General features: G+C 30.6%; 4 protein-coding genes and 1 non-coding gene across 8 annotated transcripts; 2 read left to right on the top strand and 3 right to left on the bottom strand.

Moving 5' to 3' along the window:
* The first annotated feature begins 1,463 nt into the window (after nucleotides 1–1,463).
* Nucleotides 1,464–3,173, top strand: LOC118445127 (succinate dehydrogenase [ubiquinone] iron-sulfur subunit). The gene is made up of 5 exons (XM_035874141.2): nucleotides 1,464–1,822; nucleotides 2,024–2,280; nucleotides 2,389–2,686; nucleotides 2,825–2,947; nucleotides 3,033–3,173. Exons 1-5 carry the CDS (start codon nucleotides 1,643–1,645, stop codon nucleotides 3,171–3,173), a joined length of 999 nt encoding a protein of 332 aa, XP_035730034.1. The 5' UTR covers nucleotides 1,464–1,642.
* Nucleotides 3,174–3,961: 788 nt separating this feature from the next.
* On the bottom strand, nucleotides 3,962–6,618 carry LOC118445123 (ovarian-specific serine/threonine-protein kinase Lok). Its single transcript, XM_035874134.2, has 7 exons — nucleotides 5,960–6,618; nucleotides 5,504–5,779; nucleotides 5,163–5,419; nucleotides 4,864–5,067; nucleotides 4,602–4,775; nucleotides 4,355–4,519; nucleotides 3,962–4,180 (listed from the first exon to the last, which is right to left on the bottom strand). Exons 1-7 carry the CDS (start codon nucleotides 6,120–6,122, stop codon nucleotides 3,962–3,964), a joined length of 1,458 nt encoding a protein of 485 aa, XP_035730027.1. The 5' UTR covers nucleotides 6,123–6,618.
* A 769-nt stretch (nucleotides 6,619–7,387) lies between these two features.
* On the bottom strand, nucleotides 7,388–20,957 carry Lis-1 (LisH and WD40 domain-containing Lis-1). Of its 2 annotated transcripts, none has more exons than XM_035874137.2 (7): nucleotides 20,797–20,957; nucleotides 15,493–15,642; nucleotides 11,910–12,063; nucleotides 11,525–11,731; nucleotides 10,959–11,369; nucleotides 10,490–10,838; nucleotides 7,388–10,361 (listed from the first exon to the last, which is right to left on the bottom strand). In XM_035874137.2, exons 2-7 carry the CDS (start codon nucleotides 15,528–15,530, stop codon nucleotides 10,288–10,290), a joined length of 1,233 nt encoding a protein of 410 aa, XP_035730030.1. In that variant the 5' UTR covers nucleotides 15,531–15,642; nucleotides 20,797–20,957; the 3' UTR covers nucleotides 7,388–10,287. The 2 variants fall into 2 exon arrangements, with proteins under 2 accessions (XP_035730030.1, XP_035730031.1); XM_035874138.2 differs by lacking the exon at nucleotides 20,797–20,957 and adding an exon at nucleotides 20,447–20,680.
* A 371-nt stretch (nucleotides 20,958–21,328) lies between these two features.
* LOC118445124 (uncharacterized) lies at nucleotides 21,329–26,417 on the top strand. Of its 3 annotated transcripts, XM_085655706.1 has the most exons (6): nucleotides 21,329–21,385; nucleotides 21,717–22,017; nucleotides 22,099–22,268; nucleotides 22,995–23,221; nucleotides 23,406–23,648; nucleotides 23,952–26,417. In XM_085655706.1, the coding sequence occupies exon 6, from the start codon at nucleotides 23,979–23,981 to the stop codon at nucleotides 25,308–25,310; it is 1,332 nt and encodes a 443-aa protein (XP_085511832.1). In that variant the 5' UTR covers nucleotides 21,329–21,385; nucleotides 21,717–22,017; nucleotides 22,099–22,268; nucleotides 22,995–23,221; nucleotides 23,406–23,648; nucleotides 23,952–23,978; the 3' UTR covers nucleotides 25,311–26,417. The 3 variants fall into 3 exon arrangements, with proteins under 3 accessions (XP_085511832.1, XP_085511830.1, XP_085511831.1); XM_085655704.1 differs by lacking the exons at nucleotides 21,717–22,017; nucleotides 22,099–22,268 and having other exon boundaries at nucleotides 21,333–21,385; nucleotides 22,995–23,648; XM_085655705.1 differs by lacking the exons at nucleotides 21,329–21,385; nucleotides 21,717–22,017; nucleotides 22,099–22,268 and having other exon boundaries at nucleotides 22,968–23,648.
* Nucleotides 22,184–22,256, bottom strand: TRNAR-ACG (transfer RNA arginine (anticodon ACG)). The gene has a single exon. It is a non-coding gene; the product is annotated as a tRNA-Arg (tRNA).
* Nucleotides 26,418–26,679: the final 262 nt, after the last annotated feature.

Genomic DNA, 26,679 nt, shown 5'->3' with positions numbered 1-26,679 from the left:
AAAAAAAAAAAAAAAAAAAAAAAAAAAAAAATATTTGAGATTCTGAAGTTATGCAATAACAAAAAATATTTATAATTTATTTTATATTACGTACAATTGTTTATGCTTTAATAATCTACAAGAACTTAGAAAAAAAAAATAAAAAAAAAAGGTATAACAACTGTGCTAAGTTAATTGGTAAATATAATTTTGTTTTTGTTTATTTCGATAGTGGATTGTCAATTAAAGTATACTTTTCCATACTTTATCTTTTTGGAGGGAAAATGTATGTACCTATTCGATTTTTTTTTTTTATAGAATTATATTTATAATCAAGGTTAAATAACCCTTAAATTAAGTCAAATTTCTCTTCTTAAATCTTTCAAACGAATAATTAAAATATTTATCGTATTTCATTTAATGACGTTTTGTTGAAGAAGAAAAAGAAGAAAAAGAAGAAGAAGAAGACTCGAGTATTATTCTAAATTAAGTTAACATGATTGTAATAATTACAAAATGTATGTAAGTGACCAATATTATTTTATAATATCCATTTTTGAATCAATATTGAAATATGTATTTTTATGTTACGAGTCATTTTCAATATATTTGTCATTTTTACATGATACTCGTAAAGAAACAAAAAAAAAATGCATAATTACATAAAATATTTACATTATAACGATAACAAGCACTTTAAAACGGATTTTCTTATATAACGGAAGAATATTTTTTTTATTATACACAAAAACGTAAATATTTAAATATCTAATGAAGAAAAATATGACTTAATTCAATGCCATATAATTTATATGTAAACAAAATGCGAATGAAAAGAAAATAATTAAAAAACGAGAATGAATTTAAAAACAAAACGATTTAAAGAAGAAAAAAGAAAAAAACGTTTTCTCTCTCTCTCTCTCTCTCTCTCTCTCTCGGCAATAAGTAAAATATCCCGAACATAGTTATAAATTAGAGAATCGTGAAGGTTGTCATTATAAACAATTATTTAGGATTGGGCGAATAGGACGTTGTGCCCTGGCCTATGGGGAAAAAAAGAACAATAAAATCAGAACAAAAATCAAAAAAAGAAAGAAAAGAAAGGAAAAGAATAAAAAACAAAAAGGCCGAAAGAAATAGCATTCGTTGAAGAAAATTCATTTTTGTTGTTGTTGAGAAAGTTCGATGAGAAATAAATTTGAGAAGAGAGTCAAGTCGTGATAAAAAAAAAAATAATAAAAAAAAATAAAAAGAAAAGAAACGTTGATCCTGCATGGCTCTTGTCGCGGCGGTATGAATAATGAAGTTGTACTTCTTTTTTATTTTTTTTTCTTGTACTTCTTCGAAGTCAAAATCGTTCATTTGACAAATGAAATGGAAAAAAGAAAAGATGGAATTGGGACGATACGCATATAAGTTGATGAAGAAATAATTGGGGGTTGGGAAGAGACCAAAGAGGGGGTGGGTGGGACGATTGAAGCACAATTTTTACGCTTGCCCTAGGTGCTGTTTACACTAGATACGTATTTGATCGTCGCTCATTTTCAATATTTTGTTTCTGACAGAAAGGACAGAATAAGTATCCTTGCCAAAGCCGGAATGTTCGATAGAATAAATATTAAAGTTTTGGGGGTTCTATTGTAAAATCTATCGACCGAAGGACATGTTCCTTGCCGATACCGGCGGCGTTTTAACTAGCCAATTTTGTAAAAACGGCTATATTAATGTAAAACGTAATTCATGGTTCGGTTTAATAACTTTCCATTTAAGATATTTATCATCAACGGATAAAGGAATACTCGGTAAAGAAAAGGCGGCCGTCAAGGATTGCAAAACTTTAGACGTTAGTAAAAGTATAACACAAGTTGTCAAAGTGACGCGGATTTTTGTGAGAAAAAAAAAATAAAATAAAATAAAAATTACAAAAAAAAAAAAAAGAAAAGAAAAAAAACATGAGAAAAACCCTCAAAAAAGTATATGATAAATAGAATGTGCGTATGTGTAAATAAATGATCATTAAATTTGATCGTTTCTCTTGGTTAAGGAAAAACAAATAAAGAAAACGAAAATACAAGCGTTTCGCATATACCGATGGAATCCAGAAAAGCCAAAAGTAAAACCCCATATACAACAATACAACGTGGATTTAATGAATTGTACTGGTACCATGATATTGGACGCTCTAAATATTATCAAAGCAGATCTCGATCCAACTCTATCCTTTCGAAGATCTTGCCGTGAAGGAATTTGTGGAAGTTGCTCGATGAACATCAATGGTGTTAATACTCTAGCTTGCATCACGTAATAATAATAATAATAATAATACACTGAATTAATTGTAATAAAAATCTCTTTGATTATCTGATTGGTATTATGTGTCTTAAAAATATGTTATTACTTTATTTTCAGAAAAATAGAACATTCATCGAAACCGATTATTATTTATCCTTTACCACATACCTACGTAATCCGAGATTTAATTGTGGATATGACACATTTTCTTAGCCAAGTTCATTCAACTGAACCATTTTTAAAACGTCCCGGAGAAGGCAGCTTTCTTGGTTTAAGACAAATCTTACAGAGTCAGAGAGATAGAGATAAACTTAATTCATTATACGAGTGTATCCTTTGTGGATGCTGTTCATACTCCTGTCCTCCATATTGGTGGTTAGGGGATAAATATTTAGGACCAGCTGCTCTTTTACAGGTATCAGATTAATTGGACTTTACAGATAATCCAAAGACGAATTTTTTATCTAACAAATTTTTTTTATCTATAAAAAAGAAAAAGATATCTCTTTTTTTTGTTTTGTTTTTTCTTTCAATATACCTACAAACATTACAGGCATATAGATGGATAATGGATTCACGAGATATGGCGTACAAAGAGAGGCTTAGTAAACTAAAAGATTTTTATTCGGTTTATCGATGTCACACCATCTTTAATTGTACTAAAACATGTCCGAAGGTAGATATAACAATCGAATACACACATTATATCTAATAATTTAAATTGTCCGCTCTTAGAAAATTACTTATGAACTCTATTTCAGGGTTTAAATCCTGGAAATGCAATAGCTCAAATAAAACGACATCTTGCTGGACTTACGTCTAAAGAGGAATCGGATTTAGAAACACCAATGCCGAATCCTTGTCCTGATGAAGAAGACATTTACTCTTGTAGAAAGGAATGATGAATAATGCAATATCGATGATCCTCAAATAAAACAGTTCATGTAACAATTTTATTATAAAATGGTATATTTTATAAATGTGCTGTTTAAACACATGTTTTTTGCAGGTTGAATTATATATTTTTTGGATGTATGATATACCAACTATACTCAAGTAAAAACAAACATAAAAATAACGCAACAAAACAAATTTATTGTCACATATGCTCGTATTCTATTATGTGAAACTTCGCTTAAATTATTTATAATGAAATGATACAAGATATTTTATTACTATGTCACGATGAAAGAAAACCCACTATAAAGTAGATCAAACTTTTAAATTAATTAAAAATATATGCAAAACAGAGATAACATAAGATGTTAGAGATAAAGGTTTCTTTCTATGTCAGAATTTTAACACATATTTCTATTAACATGATAATGAGTCAAAATAAAATACATGAACTAGAAATCACATATAAATCCTTATTGAAAAAATCAACAGTATAAATCACAGATATACAAGCACCACATATGTTGTTAATGAAAAATGTGATTGCATTATTTGTTGCATGTAAATTTGTTTTTTAGATTACGCGCTATATGTACACACATCACTACATTTATATGGAGCATACAAACAAATATCACAACAAAATCATTCAATAATAGAAAAAGGTAAACGTATTACGCTATTCCTTGTGTGATTAACATAATTATTTTATTTAAAAAAAGTCAATACTCTCTTCATTATTTGTACTAATAATTACATAGACCCGCTAGCAGGCTGTATTTAGTCAAAATATCTATAAGTCTATTCTTGGTCGTTTCAACAGACCTGCATACGTGTCATGTTTGTATCTATCATCTGTAAGTAAATTTATAGGAGGGCAGTTCTCGTCCTTATCATAATTAATTAATGAATGTACAGTATTACGCATAAAATGATCTTGTAGCCAAGGATGTAATAACACCTGCTTGATGGTAATTCGTTTCTTAGGATCTACTGTCATCATACGTTTAATCTAAAAACCAAACCTTTTTGTTTTATATAATTCTACATTTTTTTATCTGTATTATTACATATAAATATATATATATATATATACATATATATATATATATATATAAATTTTCGAATTTCTTTTTCTTTTTTTCATATGTCCTATTCAATATAACAAACATCATTAAATTCTTACCAAATCGATAGCTTTATCCGATACATGTCCAAATCTAGAACTTGGAAACCCATAAAGCCCTCTTTTAATTTGATCTTGCAAAGTAACTTCTTTACATGTAATGTTAAATGGAACTGCTCCACTTAAACAAGCATATAAAATTACACCTAAACTCCATATATCGACCTAAAATTAATAAATAAGTAAAACGTATTTCAATTATAGATCAGCATTTAAAAATAAAAATATTGAAATATATAAGTCATACTTTGTTTGTATATGAACCACGTCCACCTGTTGACAATATTTCAGGTGCTACATACATTGGTGTTCCACAAAATGTTTTCATCATGGTTTGTGCATCAACTAGTTTTGACAAACCAAAGTCTGACACTTTAGCTAAAGTTATATCTGCATTGCTTGCCAATAATATATTTTCAGGCTATGATTATTCAAAAAAGAAAAAAATTAATATATATGTATATGTAAATATTATTATTACACATATTTACATATATCAAATAACTAACCTTTAAGTCTCTATGAGTGATACCACATTCATGAAGATAATGAACTGCCAATACAACTTGATAAAATAACAATTTGGTATGATTTTCTGTTAATCTGCCCCTACTTGTTATTCTTTCAAACAGCTCTCCACCTTCCATTAATTCAAGAACAATATATACAGTACTTGGAGTATCTACAATTTCTTCCATACGAATCACACATGGCTATAACACATTGATTTATCTTATTAATTAAACTTCATTCACAAAACTACAATGCAAGGGTTTAAAAAAAAAAGAATATTATTGCATTAACTTACATGCCTCAAAGCTTTCAAAATTCTAACTTCATTCATGATTTTTTCAGGATCATTTAAAGGATGCTTATATCCATTTGAATTACTAGCTGCTTTAACTATAGTTTTCATTGCAAATTTTTTACAACCATTTTTGGTAAATACCATTTTTACTTCTCCACCCGCACCTGAACCCAATTTACGCGAAACTGCATATTTACTCTTTAATTCTATAGGCAATTCATTACCCTCAAATGCAGTTGTACTCATAAATATATACACTAAAATATAACATTGTCAATTAATAATATCTATATATTTATATAATACAAACATTTATAATTATAAAAAGAATTAATATCTACCTGCAAAATAAGGTTGTGCAAGAGATATCACATCATTACTTTCTAATATTACTCGTTTACGATTTCCAACCCTTTCTTTATTAACAAAAGTTCCATTATGACTAAGATCTTCTAGGTATACTACCGAGTCATTAGTGTTCCCACCAATATGTTCTCTGATTATCTTAAAATGTATTTTACTTATTACACTCACCCACTTAGCTCTAAATTCTATAGAATTCACACAAATATCACAACTCTCTGCACGACCGAGAGTATATTCGTCCTTAGTCATTTCTATTGAAAAAGTAAAATTGATCGTATTAATTAAACTAAAATTTAATATATACATACATACATACATATACATTCATACATACATATACATACATACATATACATATATATATTTTATATATATATATATATATATATATATATATATATATATATAAAAGAAAATATGCATGAATTTACCTAAAGGTTTAAAAGGAAGCTTGTTTGGACATAACCTCCCCCAAATAGTCATAGCTGTTTGTTGTGAAACAGGTAAATCCTGAGACTGCGTAAGAGTCACAGCGTCTATGTTTTGTGTATCAGGTAAGGACAAAGGTATCGAATCTTCCGATAACATGTTCATACCTTTTTAATGATAATCAAATAATCGAAATAATGTATATAAATGATAAATATATCTTTGAATGATTATTACGTGTTACTTTTATCACTTTTACGAAAACATACGTAATAGTTTAATAAACATAAAATATATGAATACATAAGGTTAACCCATTATATATTTTTTATTAAACGCACGTAAATTAAACAAAATATTTTCATTGTAAATATACTCAACAGAACAGAAAAATATATTTAATTTAATAAAATATAATCGTATGGAAAGAAAGATTACGCGTGTTGATTTAATTCATCAATGCCGGGAAAAAGCACATTTCACAACAATTATCACGTGTAAGTGACAACACAAAACCATCTCATTTACAAATAGGTAAGTCGATCAACATAGTTGGCGAGTAACTGTTCGTGAAAACAAAATTTCCTTTCTTTTTTTTATTCGTTATTGGCTGGGAACTTTAACTCCGTTAACGAAGTAAGAATAACAAAGGAAAATCCACACTGAAATCATTACCAACATTCGTAGTTATCTACGATTATTTAACGAACTATTTGAAAAAAATTCATTTTACAATTATGTTTACATTTTTATATATGTGATTACACGTATATATGTATATATATATTTTAATTTATAAATCGGCCGTATATATTTAATCAATAAATTATATTATAAATGTTTATGTTGTAATTTAATAATTAACTGATGTTTTCAAGAACGTTCCTGATTGGTTCATACTATCGAATACAACTAAGTGTATAAACAAAATATATTTATTATTTCGTGTAGAAATAAAAATATAAAAATTTTTCACTCTCTTTATATTTATGGAGCGAATAATATAGTTGTTTTGGTAAAATTATCAATTCTTTTTTCTAAAATAATATAAAATTGTAAAGTAAAAAAAGAAGTAATAGTACCATCTTACAGCAATTTACGTTACTAGATAATGAAAAAAAGCAAATAAAACATTCGAAAGTTTTAATAAATTTAAATTCAAAATATGAACTCTATTATTGAAATTTTTAATAATATAAATATATTATAGAGATTATTTTTTATTTCTTTGATACCAATATGTTAAAATTAATTCTATTTTTGTCCTTCTTTTTTGTTTACTTCTTAAATATCTCCCTCTCTCTCTCTCTCTTGCTCTCCATCCTCTTCTCTCTCTCTGCTTTCCAATAGAGTAAGAATTGTTAATTTGATTTAAAAATATTTTCAAAAACATATATATATTATAAAGGATGAATAATACTTTATTATCATTCTACTATCTGCAACATTATTAAAACTGGTAGAAAAATGGAATCACTAAAGCTAGATAACGAGTCATGAAAAGCAACTACAACATAATTTTTATTACATTAACCATACGTAGACACAAATATCAAGTGCTCAATATGCGTATAGTTTCATTGTATGCTTATAACAATATATTGCTAGCCCTTCTTTATCACACTCTGGAATACTGTTATCAAGTGCATATATACATATACATTTGCATGAGATTGTATGTGTACATATGTATATAGTGCATATTTAAGTTTTATCATATTTGTGATCTTAAGATAAAAGAAGAAAAAGAAAAGAAAAATATATTTATTTAATTTTCAATATTTTAATAAATATTTCTTTTTTTTCTTCTGATGAGAGAAATGAATAAAGAGTAAAGCTTAAATTAAAATGATACTTAAACGAATGTAAGTTGTAATAAAACTAGATTTTGTATTTTCTTCATGATATTAAAAATACTACGTATAGTAAAGCGACACGATTTTACAAATTAAACGTGCACCAAAATCCACAGATGCAGCTTAATACTATAACTTTTTTTTCTCGCATATAAATAATGGCAAAGTGATACGTGTTAGAGTACAAAGATAAATATTACACACAATACACAAGTTAAATTTTGTGTATTATTTACGAAATTATATGCTATTTTTAAGCAGTACCGTGTCGTCGTATTTTCGATAAATATTAAAAGTATTTTCATGCATTTCTTGAAGGAATTGAAAGGTAGCAAGAAAATAATAAAAACTATGGAATAAGAAGGTAATATTCACTTAAGTTTTTCTTCCTTTCTTCATTATTACTCTACTATTACTCTTTCATAGCTGATAGTTTTATTTAAATTAATATAACCATTATTATTAAGAATAGTATGAAATATAGGTAATATAGATCTTACGACTCAGTGACAACTTCGTTTATTGTTCATCAAAATAATTTAGTACCACATTAATTGAGGGGTATTTTTCCCAGGAGTAAATCTGGTTAAAAGGTGAACAAGGGAGAAACAGTAGGAAAAGGTTGCAGACATCAGTGTATTGTTTGAAAAATCACCCTTAATTAAGCATCGTCATAATGGTATCCATATTGTACACTTACATACAAATGCAAGTACATACGAATGCAAGAAAATATGTATGTGTCAGTGTGTCGTCCAACCATACATTTGAATTGCGATTATTTTTCTATTTTTTCCTTCATCTATATCATGTCTGAACTACTGCTAATAGTGGTTAAAACTAAGTATACAACTAGCACTTTTCATTTTGGAACCCACACGTTGAATTATGCGCTTTCGATCTTCAATATGAATATGCATTCCATTTAATAAATATAGTCAAACCGATGGGAAATTCTTTGACTATGCTTTGCATTTTTTTACTTAATTGTCCTCGATAGGTTATTATTATTAATGCACATTGATTGGATGCTAAGCGCTGAGCAAAAGCTTATATTTTTCTTTTTTATTCTCTACTTTGAGCACACGTTAAATTTTTGACCACAGTTCAACCATTTTTCTTGTGCTTCCCATTCGAACAAAAACATTATAAAAATTGTCCATATTAGTTTAGTCTTTCAGCCATATTATTGACTTAAATTTGCACAATATATTATACCTTATATTCTTGATTGTATTCACTTTATCTGTGTGCACATTTGAGTATGTTTATGCAACCCAAAAGTAAACATCACACTGGTAGGAAACAATTCCCAATATATTGAATATATTTGCGCAGTTATTATATTGAAAAACAAGCGATGTTTAAATAGAAGAATTTTTTTATCGAGGTAATTGTCCCTTCACAGTGCGTGTCATTTATTTCAAATCGAATATCTAATGCAGTGGATTTTATCTCCTGTGACAACATGCAGCAGGGTATCTCAATGGCATACTACCTACTACAGTTTTCAAACTAATCCGTGGTAGTTGAATCGCTGGCATTCAATATACTGCACTCAGCAAGGTATGCCACTGCTTTTTTGTATATATGAGTAAAGATGGAGCAGCATCCCACTTTGAATTGCCAAAAATAGTCGAGGAGAGTGCATAAAATAATTACAAAGCCTTGTTCTTATAGGTGACAACATAGTTGTTATTTTCATCACCGTTACAAGAGTCAAAGAGATTCGTTCGAAATGGTAAAGAGTATGAACCGAGGAGAACGACAATATCCTTTATTTTATACTCAGTACCGCATCCCTGATATTTTAATAAATATCAATAATACCTGAAAAAGAGAAAGAGAGAAATAGGGAGAGGGGGTTTGAGGAGATAAGAGAAAACGAGGGGATCTGAGGGGATAAGAAAAAACGAGAGGGTGAGGTGAGGTAGGGTGGGGGGGTATAAAAAAGGCAGTCACTGACATAAAATTTTGCACTACGTAGAAAGAAATATATACAGAATCCTGTCTTTGTTCTCGTATTTAGTTAAAGGAATAAATTCCTTCGGTTCAAACACAATAGTGCTGTAAATTGTGTAATATCCTCCTCGAGAGATGAGCCTATATTTTGGCAGTTATGCTGCCCTCAAGTACACTCTCCTCGATTAGTGCAGTTCGTTACCGTAAAACGATATATAATATTAATAATTACTAATCGTACTTTATTATAAATTAATTAAAGAGCTCTTAGTCGTACGCGTATGTGTATATAATAATAATAATAATAATAATATTAATAATAATAATAATAATAATTAATAATAATAATAATTAATAATAATAATAATAATAATTAATATTAATAATAGTGTATGTACGATAGCTTTTGGAGCAGCTTACTCTTTCGGCCATTTCCATCGAACTGGACGCGCGTTTTATCTTCTTCGCTCTTCATATTCATGAAGTTCCAAAGAAACTGTAAAATTGGGTGACTAGCGACACTCCCAGATCTTCACCGTTTGATCTACGCTACCGGTTACCACGTATGGATGATTCTTGTGAAAATCTAAAGATAAAAAACGAGAGAAAATAATTGTTCGTATTAGACTGAGAAAAATATATCTCTTTAAATGTAAAATATCTAAAATATCAAAAAAGAAAAAAAAAAAAAAAAAGAAGAATTTCTATATTTACCGACAGAGGTGCAAAAATGAACATGCGCTTCGAGGGTTTTCATCGCCCTTTTATAACGCGTATCCCATACTCGGAGTGTCTTATCGTCAGAAGCACTGACGATGAATTTTCCACCAGGATGGAAAACAATTCCGCGTACCCAGTTGTCATGTCCGAGAAGTGTGAAAAGGCATACACCGGCACCAACATCCCAAACGCGAATGGTCTTGTCTCGTGAACCTGATGCAAGGAAGGGTCCTTCGTGGGCTCCTTTATTATCCGCTCCTGCTGCTGCATTGATCGATGCTCTTGCACTTTCTGGTGCCCATGCGATACATTCAACGACGTGGTCATGGTCTCTTAATTCGACCTATGTTAAGAAAATATCGTAATAAGTTCTTTTAATTGGTAAAATAATTTTATAAGTACGATCTGTTTTTATACGATAAGATATATAACGATGCAATAAAAATCATATATTATGATATACCTTTGTCTCTTTCGTTGCTATATGCCACACTCTAACTGTTTGGTCGTTTGAGCAACTGGCAATGAGTTCGCCACATGGACTAACTCGTGCCATTCTAACCCATTCTCTATGACCCGTTAATGTTTTTACGCAATAACCCGTCGCCACTTCCCACATCTTGATCGTCTTGTCCCTAGAGGCGCTTACTACAAAATCACCTTGCGGAACAAATGCTACAGAGCTTACGTTATGATCATGGCCTTGCATAGTTTTGACACATGCGAAAGATTGATGAAAGTCCCACAATTTAATGGACATGTCCGCGCTGCAAGAAACTAATAGCTTTCCCGAGACATCGAACGAGATATCCTGTACGCTGTCGGTATGGCCTTTCAATGTTCTCTCAAATTCTCCGCTTTCAAAGTCCCATACCTTGAAACAAACGTATATATATTTATTATAACTTTTTTTTCTTCGTCTAAAATTTCTTCTCTTAAAAAAATAAAAAAATAAAAAAAATAAGAAAATAAAAAATAAAAAGAAATCTATATATATATATATATATTTATTTATTTATTATTATTTACCTTTATAGTGGCATCTTCGCTAGCGGATACTATAAGACTAAATACAGGATGGAAAATAACTCTGTTAATTGGCGCTCTGTGACCAGTAAGACAAAATTTCTCTGGTGGCCTCGGTATCCATTCAGATGGCGATCTTTTACCTCGCGTTGGTGCACCTTCGATGAATTCTTTTTCCGCTTCTGAGAGCTTTGATTCTAATTCCATTACCTATAAATGCGGATGATAATAATAATAATAATTAATGAAAGGTATATCGCATAAAGCGTTGACAATATCGTCCATTCGACAGACTCGTCGATTTAAAAAAAAAAAAAAAACAAAGAAAAAAAAACAGAAAACAAAAGAAAAAAGGAACCATTGTCCTATCGAACGAAAATTAAATTACCTTTTTCTGCAATCGTATGACCGATGTCCATTTCTTCTCGAGGAGACCTCCGTATTTCCTTTCGACCTCTCCCGGCATATCGGCTTCTTTTTTGAATGCTTCCAATGCATCTTGATAGCCATTGGTGCTAAGGTAATCTGCGATCGCCTTATTTCTGCATACGACAAAAAAAAAAAAAAAAAAAAAAAAAAAAAAAAAAAAGAAAATATTATTCAATGCAATGAAAAATATATTTAATTACTTTTAATTGGATTTTTAATCTCATAAATATTATTTTAACGTAATATCCTAACATATTTCAATCTAAAATACAATTAACATGAAATATTTTCATAGATTTACGACGGCTCAATATGTATATACGTATATAACGGTACAGAAAAGCCATTTATACGTCGTAGTCGTCGATGGTTAATGCTAACGTTTGCGAACACAATGGAAGAAACTTGCAGGTTGAAATATACGTGGGAAAGGGATTCAAAGGTAGGCACATAGATAGGCAACATAGGGTGAAAGACCTTAAGTCGGTTACATTTGTCTCTATTCACCTGTCTCACCGTTAGCAATGTGTGCTATTACGTTATACATATGTACATATGTGTCATCACGAGTGTTTTTCTCTCTCTCTCTCTTTTCATTTTTTTCCCCTCTTTCTCCATGTATATATACACATCCTCCTCAGTACGACGTGTAAAGTTTGAAGATCGAGGAAACAGACATATTGACATATGTATCGTATAGATATATATGTATATATGTATGTATGTATAAGGTGGCGTATAATGTATAATGTCGGAATTTTCAATAGATATTTTATCTCTGAACAAACGAGACTGCACGTTCAGTTTTTTTATTTATTTATTTATTTATTCATTTATTTATTGTAAATGTTTACTGAAAATTACTTACTATACTATATCAGTTAATGTAATCCCAATAAAATATTATTTTATTGTATATCGTTATTCATTTACATATAAAATATTACAAATTTAGATATTATTTATTAGCTGATCCATAGCATAACATACATATGATAATATGTATGTATACATCACGTTACGTCTGAGAAAAGATCATCGAAATATATTCATCGTTATATTTTCGAGGGTATATGTAATAAAGAAAACATCTTCTTTAATACTTTTACGAGAGAGATCAGGATTATCGCTGACGTCAATAGAATACCTTACGTCACTTATAGTTTCTAAAAGTGTGAAGAGTTCGAAAACTAAAAACGATATTTATATTTATTCAGAAATTTTATTCCAAACAAGCTGAGATATTCCGTAAGATTTTCAGCAAATTTCTCTTTGCGAACAGTCAGAAAGAGAGAGAGAGAGAGAGAGAGAGAGAGAGAGAGAGAGAGAGAGAGAGAGAGAGAAAATAACAATATTCGATTCATACTTCGATAATCGTGATGAGACATGTAAGTTATTAGAGCAACCATGCGTATGAGGAAAAGAATAGTAACATCAAAAAAAGAAAAAAAAAAAAGAAAAATAAAATAGGAAGGTCTAGGGAATCAATTACATTTAGAATGAAGAGAGAAAAAAGAATGATATGGAAGAACGAGGAAAAGAAAGAGAAAAAAAGAAAAAAGGAAAAAAAAAAAAAGAAAAAAAAAATAGAAAAGTGCATGAATGTAACGTGAGAGGCACGGAATATGTGAATCGATGCGCAAGTCCTCCTTTTCTGCCTCATTTTAATCTCTCGTCCCTCGACTAGTTGTTTCTCTTTCTCTTCTTTCCCTCTCATCACTCTCTCTCTCTCTCTCTCTCTCTCTCTCTCTCTCTCTCTCTCTCTTTCTCTCTCTCTCTTTCTCTCTCTTTCTTTCTTTCTTTCTCTCTCTCTTCATCCCTTGTGTACGTGTCTCAGTTTCTCGCTCGTCCTGCTACCTAGCTGCTTGCTGAGCCACGCCGACTCATTTCGCACGTTATCGATCGTGTATACTGCGCTTGCTCAAGACTACTATTCCCTACCATCTCTTTTCCCCTAACTCACCCCACTCCACTGTACTGAACTCCACCCTCTCCTCGATATTTTTCCCTTCCAATTGACTACCCTTCGGTTATTCTCCTAGCGCGGATCTACGATTAATTTGACGTCATCGAAAATAGTCTCTTTCTCTCCTACACTCTCTTTCTGTCTTTCTCTTTTTCTCTCTTAGGTACTGATTGATTTCCTAATTGAAATTAAAGATGAAGGTTATGTCGACCGTGTGACCAATCGGTCGACGCAGAAAACATATTAGAAATTGATGCAATTTAATGCAATGGAATATATATATATATATATATATATATATATATATATATATATATGTAAATTAAATCGTGATTTATTTAATCCATTTATATTGATGATATTATATGATTAATTCTTTTTTTTATAGATTCGAACTAGTCATATCTCTCTCTTTCTCTCTTTCTCTCTCTAACGCAAGCGAAACTAAAAACGTAGGGGGTTAAAAGAGGAAGAGAATACAGTTCTCGTTTTCCTTCTACTTCGTAGTGGCAGGTTTCCTCGATTGATCCAGGCCACCGTCTGCACGCACTAGCGTGCAACCACCCCCACTCTCCATTTCTCTCTCTCTCTCTCTCTCTCTCTCTCTCTCTCTCTCTCTCTCTCTCTCTTTCTTTTCTCATTTAACTGTATAGACAGAATGAACGAAAGAGAGAGATAGGACAACAGCAGGAAAGACGGAAGGAGGCGAGAAACTACTACAGCTCAGCTACTCCGGAGAAAGGCATTGTTCTCTCTTTTAAAACAACAGCCTGAAATACTGCACCGTGCGAAGCCGTATATAAAGGCAGACCCCGGTGCCCCGTCCTGGCCCCCCACTATAATGTGAAAAATTCTCCTAAGAGAATCTAAGGTATTAGGGCTAAGGTTGCAGTACTCTCTTGAATAATTCAATAATCTGACATTTTATAAGGACTCTTGATTGCTATAAACCAACTTCGACCCCAAATGTTTCTTCTTTCTTAGTCATATCTTTCTATAGTTTTTTTTGTTAATATTTTATGTTTGTTAATGTCCAATTTATATGTAAATAACTATGACTCATTTACAAATAGATGATTATAGAAAATGGACGACGAAAATATTATAAATAACTTAAGAATCATTCTCATTATCTGATGACGTCGAGACAGTATATAATTTGAACATAATAATGGATCGTTCTCAAACATATGAAATATAAAGTGAATAAGACGAAAGGAGAATATAATATCGTTAATAACTTACTACTCTATCCTCTGACGTCGAGTCAGCACATGTATAGTTTTTAAATTTTTAAGCTTGTCAACGTCAATGTAACAATGGATCGTCCTCAAATAGACGAAATATAAAATGGACAGAGATGAGTGGAACGAGCATTGTCAAAAAAAAAAAAAAAAAAGCCTTAAAACTCCATCGTCGTCTGACGTTCAGACAACACATCTATAGATTTTCAATTTTTAAACTTGCTAACTGTTCAATTTGAACTAACTGTCCAACGTAACGATGGATCATTCTCAAATATATGAAATATAAAATAGACGAGATGAAAAGATATAATATTGTCAATATAACTCACAACTCCTCCCTCTGACGTTGAGACAGCACCATTTTCATGATCCTTCGATTGTTTATTGCCTTACTGGATTTTTCGATAATAATTCGATTGAGCACGACTAGATTCTCCAGTCAGCTCCTGTTTTGTTCAGTGCCCTGCTCTCAGCATTGCCTGTAATACAAGAGGAATAAATTAATTGATGGACGTAATGGAAAATGGAGGAAGATCATTAAAAAAAAAAAGAAAAAGAAAAAAAAAAAAAAAAAAAAAAAAAAAAAAATAAATAAATAAATAAATAAATAAATAAATAAATAAATAAATAAATAAATAAATAATAAAAATAGTTAAATAAATAAATAAATAAAAAGAGAAAAAAGAAAAAAGGCCGCAGAAGATGAAGATAAGGAATATTATTTCTGTCCAAACGACTCTCTTCTCTTTTCTTCAATAAAATTTGTGGGGGAGGGGAGAAATAAGACAAAAAAAAAGGAAACAAAAACATGAAGTCGATCTAGTTCGGAAATATATAAGTAAGTCAGTGGTCAACGCGAAAAGAAAGTACTCGTTATCGCGTCATCGGTATGAACGATCGATTTAAATCGGGTCGATAATACTTCTTCTCACAGGAGGTACGAAGAAGGTACGAAAGTGAAAGGGGGCGGTTATAATAAGTGGAGTACCGATCGAGTGAAGGTTCATAAGAGATAGCGATAGCGAACAAGAGAACAACAGAAAGAGAGAAAGAGAGAAAGAGAAAGAAAAAGAGAAAGAGAGGAAGAGAGAAAGAGAAAGAGAAAGAGAAAGAGTTTATCACGAGAATGTTTACTACGTTTAGTAGTATCAGTATACAAACATTATAAATATTCATGTAATTATCTATTTTTATATATATAGAAAAGAACGTCGCCATTTGGAAATAATACTTATAAGTTCGATTTGAACTAGAGTTATGTACGTGTGTGTGTGTGTGTGTGCATGTGTATGTGAAAGCATCTAGGTTAACTACTTACTTCGTGCATTTATTTACCTATATTAGCTTACGACATTGGAATTCCTTTGATATACTGGACATATCGAATGAATTATAATACCGTTTCGAAATGACCACTTTGTCCCTGTCCCGTAAGCATATGAATGGATAAAAAGAATAAAAAAAAATAAGAAAGAGATAAAGATAAAGAGAGAGAAAGAGAGTAGACGAATATAACACAACACTTCTCGTTCGATCTCTTCTCTTATCTCACAGAAAAGGTCTGTATATACGGTTCGCCATTGCGTTTCGAGTAAACCGGTATTGAACACGATCCTGACACGAATAGAAAAGGGGTGCAGGGGACATAAGGGAATGACAGTGACCTTGCATATTATTTCGGCTTGCATTTAGATTCCGCATTTACATAGGATGTAATTTGCGTCAGTAGGAATTGAATATGTACACACATACATATATACATTCATAGATATGTCTATACGCGTTACTGGCACGCGATGATAATAATGTCGCGAAATAAGGGAGACAAGACACTAATCATACCATTTGATTGGTGACTGTGAAAAATTTCTTTTTCCCTTTTTTCCCCAAGTATATTTTAGTTTTTTTTTTTTTTTTTTTTTTTTTTAATATGACCCTCTTCTTTCGTTGTTAAAACTTCATTGGGGGAGATTTTTTTCTTCCTTTCTTTCTTTTTTAAGTAAAATACATCAATGTGAAGTAAGAGTTATATTAAGAGAATTAAAAAGTGTAAAAGTTAACAAAATAACGTGCGATCACATCAGATAGAAAGAGAAAGAAAGAAAAGAAAAAAAGAGAGAGAGGGAGAGAGAATATTCTTAAAAATTTTCAAATTAGGAAAAAGAAATATGGTAGTAGGTAAAAGGTGATTGCGCCTTAGAAAGGGAAAAGAATAAGTGAAAGGACCTTGACAATCACCAAGAGGGATATGAGTTAGGAGAGGTGCGTCTACGACGTATTCATTATTGGGCGTCGCGACGCTCGAATGACGACGCCGCCGCCACCACCGCCAACGACGACGACGACGACGACGACGCCCAATCGATACACCACTACCATCCATTATCCGCCTCCCCTCCACTGTCGCGACATGTATATTTCGCTTCCCTTTCAAATATTCATATCGTTCTCTTTCCGACTTCTCAATCGGACTTCACGAAGCAATGTGAAAGAGGTCATGATCGGCATCAACAATTTTCTTATTTCTTTCTTTCTATCTTTTTTCCCCTTCTTTTTTTCTGCGAGAAAAAATCTAATCGATTATTAATTATATACTCTATATTATATTACTATATTATATCTTAATTATATTAATACTATCGATTATAAATTTTATATATACACATGTGTGTGTGTATGTATGTATTAATAAAAGAGAAGAAACCACATCGTTATAAAAAATCTTCTTAGAAATAGGTACAAAATAAAAGAATCATGTTTAAATTTGGCGCCGCTTATACTTATCCGCTAATAGGACAAAACGTTCTTCATAACATAAGTACACTTCTTATACATTATTCATGCACATTTTCGAAAGATGTTACAAAGAATAATAAGAATAATAATAAGAATATTCTTCGAGAATTCTCTCTCTCTCTCTCTTTCTTCTCCCAACTAACAAGAATTCTAGTAACGAAGAAAATGAGAAAATATCGAAAAAATAAACTCGAAGAGACAAACTTCTTCACACGAGTTGTATGGGATCTTACTACTCGAGAGTATTCTTCCGCATTCCAACGAGCGCGTTACATATTACATATATATATATACATTATGATTGAGAAATATATATATATATATATATATATATATATATATATATATATATTTCTCAATCGGAATATATAATAAGAAATGTTTTTGATTCAATACATCAATTCAAGAATAAGCATACTCTACTCGTACTACTCGTATAAACTTAATGACTCATATATTCCAATAACAATAAAGAATATATATTAAGGTTTTAATATTTCCTTCTCTCTCCCTCTCTCTCTCTTTATATCTATCTATCGATCAATTAATCATTCTATCTAGTTATACACGTGCTATCTTTTTGAAAAGGTTAGAAAATGTTTAGAGAAACGCGGAACGTTTGCCTCAGTCGTAGAGTTCTATGCTCGTGCTTCCGGGATCTTCGTGAGTTGAGAGAGAAGGCTTTGCCCTTCCTGACCTCGTACACACCTATTCGTACCTGTTGGCTACGTTTTCTTCTTTTAATTCTATTTGTGTACATATATATATACATATATATTTATGTGTGTGTGTGTGTGTGTATATATATATCTCTCTCTCTCGAATTTATTTCAATAACACGAATTATTTTATTTCAATATGAGCAATGATACACTTTGAACGAAAAAAAAAAAAAATAAAAAAATAAAAAAAAAGAAATAAAAAAAAATAAAAAAGAGAAAAAGGGAAAAAAAGGAGGAAGAAAAAAAATAAATTAATAAAAAAGAAATGTCCAATAAATATGCGCCATTACGATCGGACTGATCACTGAGCTGTGATTGGCTGAGAGAGAACTCGTTCTCTTGGGGAATATCTTAAATCCAGGCGATCAATAAATTCACAGGAAAGAGAGAAAGGGAGAAAGAGATAGAGTTGTACATACTCCAAGAAGACATAAAGCGAATTGAAATCAATTAAGAGTAAGGAGGAGAAAGAAAGGAAAAGAAAAAAAGAAAGAAAAAATACTATAATCGATCGGTGCGTCCATATAATTAACTTATTCCTTCTTTGATCGGTTAAAAAAGATCACAAATAATACATATTACGTTCTTTTTTTTTTTTTTTTTTTTTTCGATAAGAATATGACGATGACGATGATGATGATTTTATGCAGATCTTTTTTCTTTTTTCCTTTTACGTGTAATCGAGACTTATGATTGATACGATCTATGGTTCGTTTCATATCTATCGAAAATAAATCTTTATTGTAAGTATTTATGTATGTATGTATGCATGATATATATATATATACAAATATATATTCATTACGCTCACGTACACGCACACGCACACGCACATGCACACACACACGAACGCACATAAATATGTAACACTTGAAGTAATATCGAAGAAATCACAAACTCGTTGTTTGAGGAGCATCGACACCGACAGAATCGACCGTCCTTGATAATAGAAAGATAACTATCACGATAAACACGTTAAGAGAAAGAGCGAGAAGGAAAGAAAGAGATAAATATATTAACGATCAAAGATTCGCAAGAGACTTTAAGCCGGTATTTTACGACGTAGAGAAAAAAAAATATAGGCGGCACCATGAAAATGCTTATGGCAGTGAAATTTGAATCGGCGATTTTATAAAAAGTGTCAGTATACACTTCTTAGTTTCTTTCGAGCAATCGTCAATGAAAAATATTTCCATAGTGCTCTGAAAGATACTTTTTTTTTTTCTATTTATTTTTCTTTTTTACATTATTACTTTTGACGATACTATCGAACACACTTACATTAAATGATTTATATATGGTTTGTAATTTAACGATGCGATTAACAGCTGATCGTGAAGAAAGAATTAGAAAACGAACAGAGAGAGAGAGAGAAAGAGAGAAAGAGAGAGAGAGAGAGAGAGAGAGAGAGAGAGAAAGAGAGAGAGAGAGAGAGAGAGAGAGAGAGACAGACGAAGATAGAGGCTGTCAAAAACTGGCGGTTTTTAACAGAAACATCTTCGATAAAAGGATGTAATGTTAGAAAAATGAAATAAATAGAATAAGGGTAGAAGGGGACAACATTGCACGTGTTTAAGATGAAACTTCGAAACATGAGTACAAAAGTTCTCTCATTTGACTTCCTCGCCAAAAGACGAGTCCATATCGTCACACTACGCAAGCGGTCGTTCGCGAAAAAAAAATCAATTCGGAGTGACGTACAACGTCGTGTATGGTTGCTTCATCGGACGATTCGAATGAATTAAAGAGCGTTAAACTAACGTACCAGCGTCAGAATCGCTCGTTGATGATGATATTGCGACACGTCAAAATGTGCGACCGTTTTGAACCGTTCGTACGAGCCAACCGTTTGTTGTAAATCGTGAACGGCCATTTTGCCAGGACCCGTCACACGTCTCTTCGTGCTCTTCTCACTCTATCTCCCTCTCTCTCTCTTACACATATATACAGTATACACTCTCCTTCTCTGTAACGTTTCTCCCTCCCTCTCTCTCTCTCTCTCTCTCTCTCTTTCTTTCTCTATCTGTCTGTCCCGCTCGTATTTTGCAAGATCGTTTGTAGCATCTATATCGCCATCCATAAGAAATTCGTGCGTAACGGGTCGTAGGTACTCACGTATTTTTCCAGGGTGTTGTATTAACGATGGGATCCCTTAGATTCGAAAAATTCACGTGAAAACCCGGACGAACACGACCATCGAAAAACTCCTCGAGATCACTTCTGCGATCGGACTAGCCGCGAGGTGGCGCCTTGAAAGACTTCGCTCGGTCACGCATGCTCCTTGCCGCCGTGGGGGTCACGTGACACCGCGACCTGCCCGTTCTTTCACGATCTTTGTCGACGTTACACGATGACAACCGATGTTCAGTACGCTCGCTCTACAATGTCTTTCTTTATATTATTTACACCAACGCAATATATATATATATATGCTTTAAGTACTGTGTTTCGTGCGTCGGTAATAAAGTTTCTTACTTGAAAACATGGAGTCCGTCGGTAATACGATTTCTATAGTTTGCAATTGGTTTCGTATGTCGGTAATATGGTTTCTTAATTTATGCAATGTTACATATGTTGATAATGAGGTTTCGCAGCTTCCAATGTTATATCAATAATGAATGCTAAGTGATAAATTCAATTGCTATATATAATGTGTATCAATATACATGTCGTGCGTGCGTGCATATGTGCGTCTGTTGCTTGTGTAAGTAAATGTAAATGTATGCTCTTCCGGATTATGATTTGATCTAATTCAATTTTTATATGAGTTTTTAACAATTGAAATAAAAAATTGAAATATATGTGATATATAATAAAAACAGAAGATTTTTTATGAAAATCTCTTTATGAAATACATTCATCAAATTGATATTTTGTCTTAATACGTAAAACTTGGTATATAGAAATTATTAGAAGTTTCATATTTACGTTATTATATTTTCGAGAGTAATGAGTAAGACAATAAACAATACGGAGATCACATTCGGATCTGAAGTATGAATCATTAAAGCGAATTATACTTTAATCCTTTGTAGACGGAGCTGTTTGGCGAGTGAGCATAACTGTAGACGAGAGTTAGTTAACAATCAAAAAACCAGATGGCAAATAAAAATGCCAATATCCCACACTGTGAATTTACATTAATAGAAAATAAAACTTCAAGGCTAAAAATCTCTGATTTCCTTTTAAAGGAAACATTATACCGTTTAGTATATTATACCTTTACGTATCTTATCACTCAGAAAGATAGACGTATATACGTGAGTTACTGTATAATTCGTATCTGCAACGGTGAACAGACTTAAGTGGCTATTTACTGACACGTGTTCACAAAGGGTTAATAAATAAATTTTTTCTTTTTGCTTATAATAAAACGAAATTATATAGAAACTTTATAGTTTTTATTGTTTATTACAGATTTAAAAAAGTTTTTATTTTTTATTACAAAAATATATTTAATTAAAAAATAAAGGAAAAGAAAAAAAGAGAAAAAAAACAATTTCGATCCTGCCAGGATTCGAACCTGGAATCTTCTGATCCGTAGTCAGACGCGTTATCCGTTGCGCCACAGGACCATGTTACTTACGGTTTTTATTTTTTATATTTTTTACAAAGCTTACAATACTATATTATATATTGATATATATAATTATTTTATCAATATTATTATGTTATCATTATATAAATTATTTTTTATTAAATAAATATATATTGCTACAAATACAAATTATTTTTACATATATGTATAACAAAATACTTAAAGTGAAATTAAAAAAAAAAAGAAAAAAAAAACGATATAGAATGCATGGCATTATTAATTTCATACATTATTGATTGGTTAAAAAATGTACTTCATTGGTAATATTTTCTCGATTAAAATTCATTCTGAATGTAAGATGGTGTATATAATGCAACGTTTTTTTTTTTTTTTTTTTTTTTTTTTTTATAAAAGCCGTGTAAGTTATATCATTTTAATTTTTTTATCGTACAATTTATTGATAATAACTTTACAAAAGTTCGAAAGAAAGAAGAAATGAAATTATTATTATCATTAAAGTTGATTAAAAAAAAATCACACGATTGCATCATGATCATTTATTCTCATATCGTAATCGTTTGTGATAATATCATAATCGTTCATAATCGTGTCCGAATGCGATTGTATTTTTACAATATTAAATATCATAAATTCATACTTAAGAATATAATACAATATTAATATTATTAAGTACGTAGCACATATTTAAATAAAAAAGACATTTTTTTCTATTACCATGAACGATGTACTGCTACTTATCTATTTTTCATTCCAGAACGATGATTCATTATATCGATGGTAGGGGAAGGTCTAAATATCGCAGTATCTATAGAACCTCAAAGCGCATTGGTCGAGATATAAGGCCACATTAGATTAGTCTATATAGCATCCGGGCCTTACAAGATATTTCTGAGATATTTCATTGTGTTTTTTACTCATATAGTATACGAAGTTCCTTTGTGTCAAGTATCGGAGAAAAGGATATCGTTAAATGATGCGCATGTATATATGTATATATATATATCTGTATATAATTATACATCTTTTTTTTTTTTCAATCATATCGCAAAATTTATTTTTTATCAATTGTAGCATCAATCATTAATCCGTGATAAATTTATTTTACATTTGTCGATATCATGATATAACATTTTTCTTTTTGTTCTCGGTCGCCATGACAATTTAGATTATTTTTTAAGATACACGAGCATATACGATATATCGTTTATATAATATAACAACTATGTAATTATTAATTGTGATAAAAATATGTGAAAAATATAAAGAAAAATGTGATCTATTGAAAAGTGTGTGATTATTGGATATTATAGAATAATTGAATGATAGGAATGATTCGAAGATTAAATTCGTCCTTTTTGTAGTAAATAATAATGAAGACCGTCCGTAATTTCATCAAACTCATGTAACGGTAGGTAATTAATTTATAATATATTATCATATATTTTTTTATATTATTCATTATATCCCGTGGATGAGATAAAGTTTTAAAGAAATTCTACAAAATCAAACAGAGAATAGAAATGTACTTATACATATATCACGATTTCGATCGTATCAAATTATTTTCAAAATTTGTATATATATATTTTTTTTTTATTATAAATCAGAAATTACACGAGGAAAAGAATAGATATATGTATACATATGCATGCATACATTGAACGATGCCGCAAATATAATGGTAGGGATTCCCTTATGTTTCTATTTTTAGATTTCAATTGTAGTTATATCACAGAAGATGGCGCAGCGATTCCGTAAAAAGTTTAACGCCGGCAAAGATTCAATGAAATACATGCGTCGAAGATCGACGAACCGCGCTGTTAGAAGTATAAAAGAAATTAAATTGTTTGATACGTCGATGGTGAATAATAAAGAAGATTTTATGAACATAATAGGACTCGAAATGAAAAGGCAAGAAATAGAAAATAACGTGGAAAGAAATAATAACGTGATAATTAAGAAGAAAAACGAAGAGAAGGAAGAGGAAGAAAAAGAAGAAGAAGAAGAAGAAGAAGAAGAAGACGGAAAAGAAAATTCTTTGGATACTTTAAGAATACGAAAATGCAGTGTCGTTATTGTTGCCGAAAGATGTAAAATTTGTGACTTACCTTTCAAATGTAAAAGTGACGTTATATTCCACACGGTTATGCGGCACGGTAATGATCCCGTTATAAGCAATAACTATACGGGAACCAATGCCGTTACGAAGAAACAACGTTTAAACATTCGAAGACGGAAAACACCGAATAACAATAATAATCTCTTTCGTCTTAAAATAAAAATAGGCGAGGAGATCATTTCGGATATTACTATAAATCGTAAACATTTGAAAATATTAAATTCCTCTTCTAGTTCTACATCTAATTCATCATCATCAATTTTCCCGCCAAAAATAATCAATCCTGAAAATCGAAAGAATGAAGATTCTATTATGGTTAAAAATAATTCTGAAAGTAGTCTACTAGGTATTGATTATTTCGGCTCGACAAAGAATCATTACGAGAACTATGTTATGGGCGTTCAACCCTTGAATCATATACATATGTTAGACGACTCCCTATTAAATGAAGGGTTTCGATATAACGATGACGGTAATCGTTCAAAGCATGTTATAGATGTGGAAAATAAAAATACGGCATATTGTAACGAAGAAACCGTATTCTTTGAATTACCTTTGTTATGCTCTTTACCTAAGGATATTAAGATAAAAAATAATGAAAATTCCGGTATAACTAATACCTCATCTATTGACGAATGTAATACATTCGATAAAGAAAATACAGTTGCTAAAACGCAATCGGTAAAAAATATTGTAAATGTTGGCCAGTCAATGGTACCTACCGAAATGCATTTGGAATCGCTTAAGGAAGATGAGAATAAGGTTGATGACGATGAAATACAGGAAATACTTCGTATTACCAAAAGAAGACGGACGAACAATAACAACCATAATATCATACGCAAATTGGATAGTCCTTTAAATAGAGAACGAATATTGTTACCCGATTCCGAAGAAGAATTTATCAATATGAGGGAAAAGGGATACCATTTATGTATATCGATAGTATGATATATCATCAATACTAATCCCTTGATGTTTTCCTCCGTCGTACTGGATAACATCGGAATTATTCGAGCTTCGTAATTACGCCAACAGTATATAGTATAAAAACGTATAAGGATGCAACGAAGATAACAAATAGCGACGCTATAAAAAGTTGAAAGAGAACTCATAACTTTTCTTCTTTGAAAATCGCTTAAAGCCTATTATTATTTTTGTATGATAGACTGATGTAGTGTTTCAATTCTAATGCAAGTGTATATATATATGCGCGTTTTTTTTTTATTAATAATCTTACTAAAAATATAGTAATATCTTTTCAATCATGATTGCAAGTTTCTCTCTTAATTGACAATAATTCGAAGCTGTGCTTCGAATATTATTAAAAAAATATGTTGTATAAATATTAAGTAAGGGAGAATTCATAAGAAAAACGATATATGGAAGAAACGCGGAAAACAAAGAATCTTAGAAGATTTTATATTTTATACAATTCAATCGCTGCAATATGCTGAAATAAATCTAAATATTGTGTATGTATGTGTGTGTGTGTGTGTGTGCGCGCACGCGCGCGTGTGTGTGTATGTATACGTAATTATGCACAATACGTCACACACACAGTGAGGTACTTAAGTATTCGTATAGTACATTATGTATTTCCATATACATATACTATACGAATACTATAACTCTCCTATTGTATATATAGACTATATAAGTCGTATATATAATGGTACATACGTACATGTCTACGATGAGAAACATGTCTACGAACATGTTTATTTTCAAAATTATTTAAATACATTTTATAAAATCAAAAACTCATTAATGATAAATAATTATTAAAATTAACAAATATAACTTGCATACAAAACAAGTATATTTTTTCCAAATTTTTTTTTTTTATTTTTTCTTATTCACTCATCGAATGAACATGTTTATTATATGTTGACGTTTATTTTGATATCTTTTTTATCACTTTATTTATAATTTATTCGGATGATGATGTTAACAAAATTGTAAAATAATACGTAATGTCAATAAGTGAGAAATACAAGTGTTCCCTACTTGTTACCTACCTACAATATCATAGGTAATTATTCCTTGAAAAATAATTGGAACAATTAGATTACGATGCGTCAAATTTATGACGCAATATATATATATATATATATATATATATATATATATATATATATTTATATATATATATATATATATATATATATATATATATATATATATATGTACGTATAACATATAATACGAATCATTTACGTCATAATATTTATCTTGATTATGTTTTTATATTTCTATGTATCTTACTTAAATATGTTTCGTAAATTTCGTATGTCGAATCGTGATGTCTACCCATATT

The sequence above is a fragment of the Vespa mandarinia genome, chromosome 3 (genome assembly GCF_050613455.1).
Source record: "Vespa mandarinia isolate Hongniang chromosome 3, ASM5061345v1, whole genome shotgun sequence".
NCBI classification, from domain to species: Eukaryota; Metazoa; Arthropoda; class Insecta; order Hymenoptera; family Vespidae; genus Vespa; species Vespa mandarinia.
The sequence above is the reverse complement of the archived record's forward strand: the minus strand, read 5'-3'. Positions and strand labels throughout refer to the sequence as shown.

Excerpts from the sequence above, each read along its gene's own strand:
- LOC118445124 (XM_085655706.1), top strand. The coding sequence starts at position 23,979 with ATGGCGCAGCGATTCCGTAAAAAGTTTAACGCCGGCAAAGATTCAATG.
- LOC118445127 (XM_035874141.2), top strand. The coding sequence starts at position 1,643 with ATGTTCCTTGCCGATACCGGCGGCGTTTTAACTAGCCAATTTTGTAAA. Across the intron at positions 2,281-2,388 it reads AATACTCTAGCTTGCATCAC|AAAAATAGAACATTCATCGA; the intron begins GTAATAATAATA and ends CTTTATTTTCAG. Across the intron at positions 2,687-2,824 it reads GACCAGCTGCTCTTTTACAG|GCATATAGATGGATAATGGA; the intron begins GTATCAGATTAA and ends CAAACATTACAG.
- LOC118445123 (XM_035874134.2), bottom strand. The coding sequence starts at position 6,122 with ATGAACATGTTATCGGAAGATTCGATACCTTTGTCCTTACCTGATACA. Across the intron at positions 5,420-5,503 it reads TGCACAACCTTATTTTGCAG|TGTATATATTTATGAGTACA; the intron begins GTAGATATTAAT and ends GTTATATTTTAG. Across the intron at positions 5,068-5,162 it reads TTTTGAAAGCTTTGAGGCAT|CCATGTGTGATTCGTATGGA; the intron begins GTAAGTTAATGC and ends AATGTGTTATAG.
- Lis-1 (XM_035874137.2), bottom strand. The coding sequence starts at position 15,530 with ATGAAAATGGTGCTGTCTCAACGTCAGAGGGAGGAGTT. Across the intron at positions 12,064-15,492 it reads CAACGTCAGAGGGAGGAGTT|AAATAAGGCGATCGCAGATT; the intron begins GTGAGTTATATT and ends TGTCGTATGCAG. Across the intron at positions 11,732-11,909 it reads TCATACGATTGCAGAAAAAG|GTAATGGAATTAGAATCAAA; the intron begins GTAATTTAATTT and ends CCGCATTTATAG.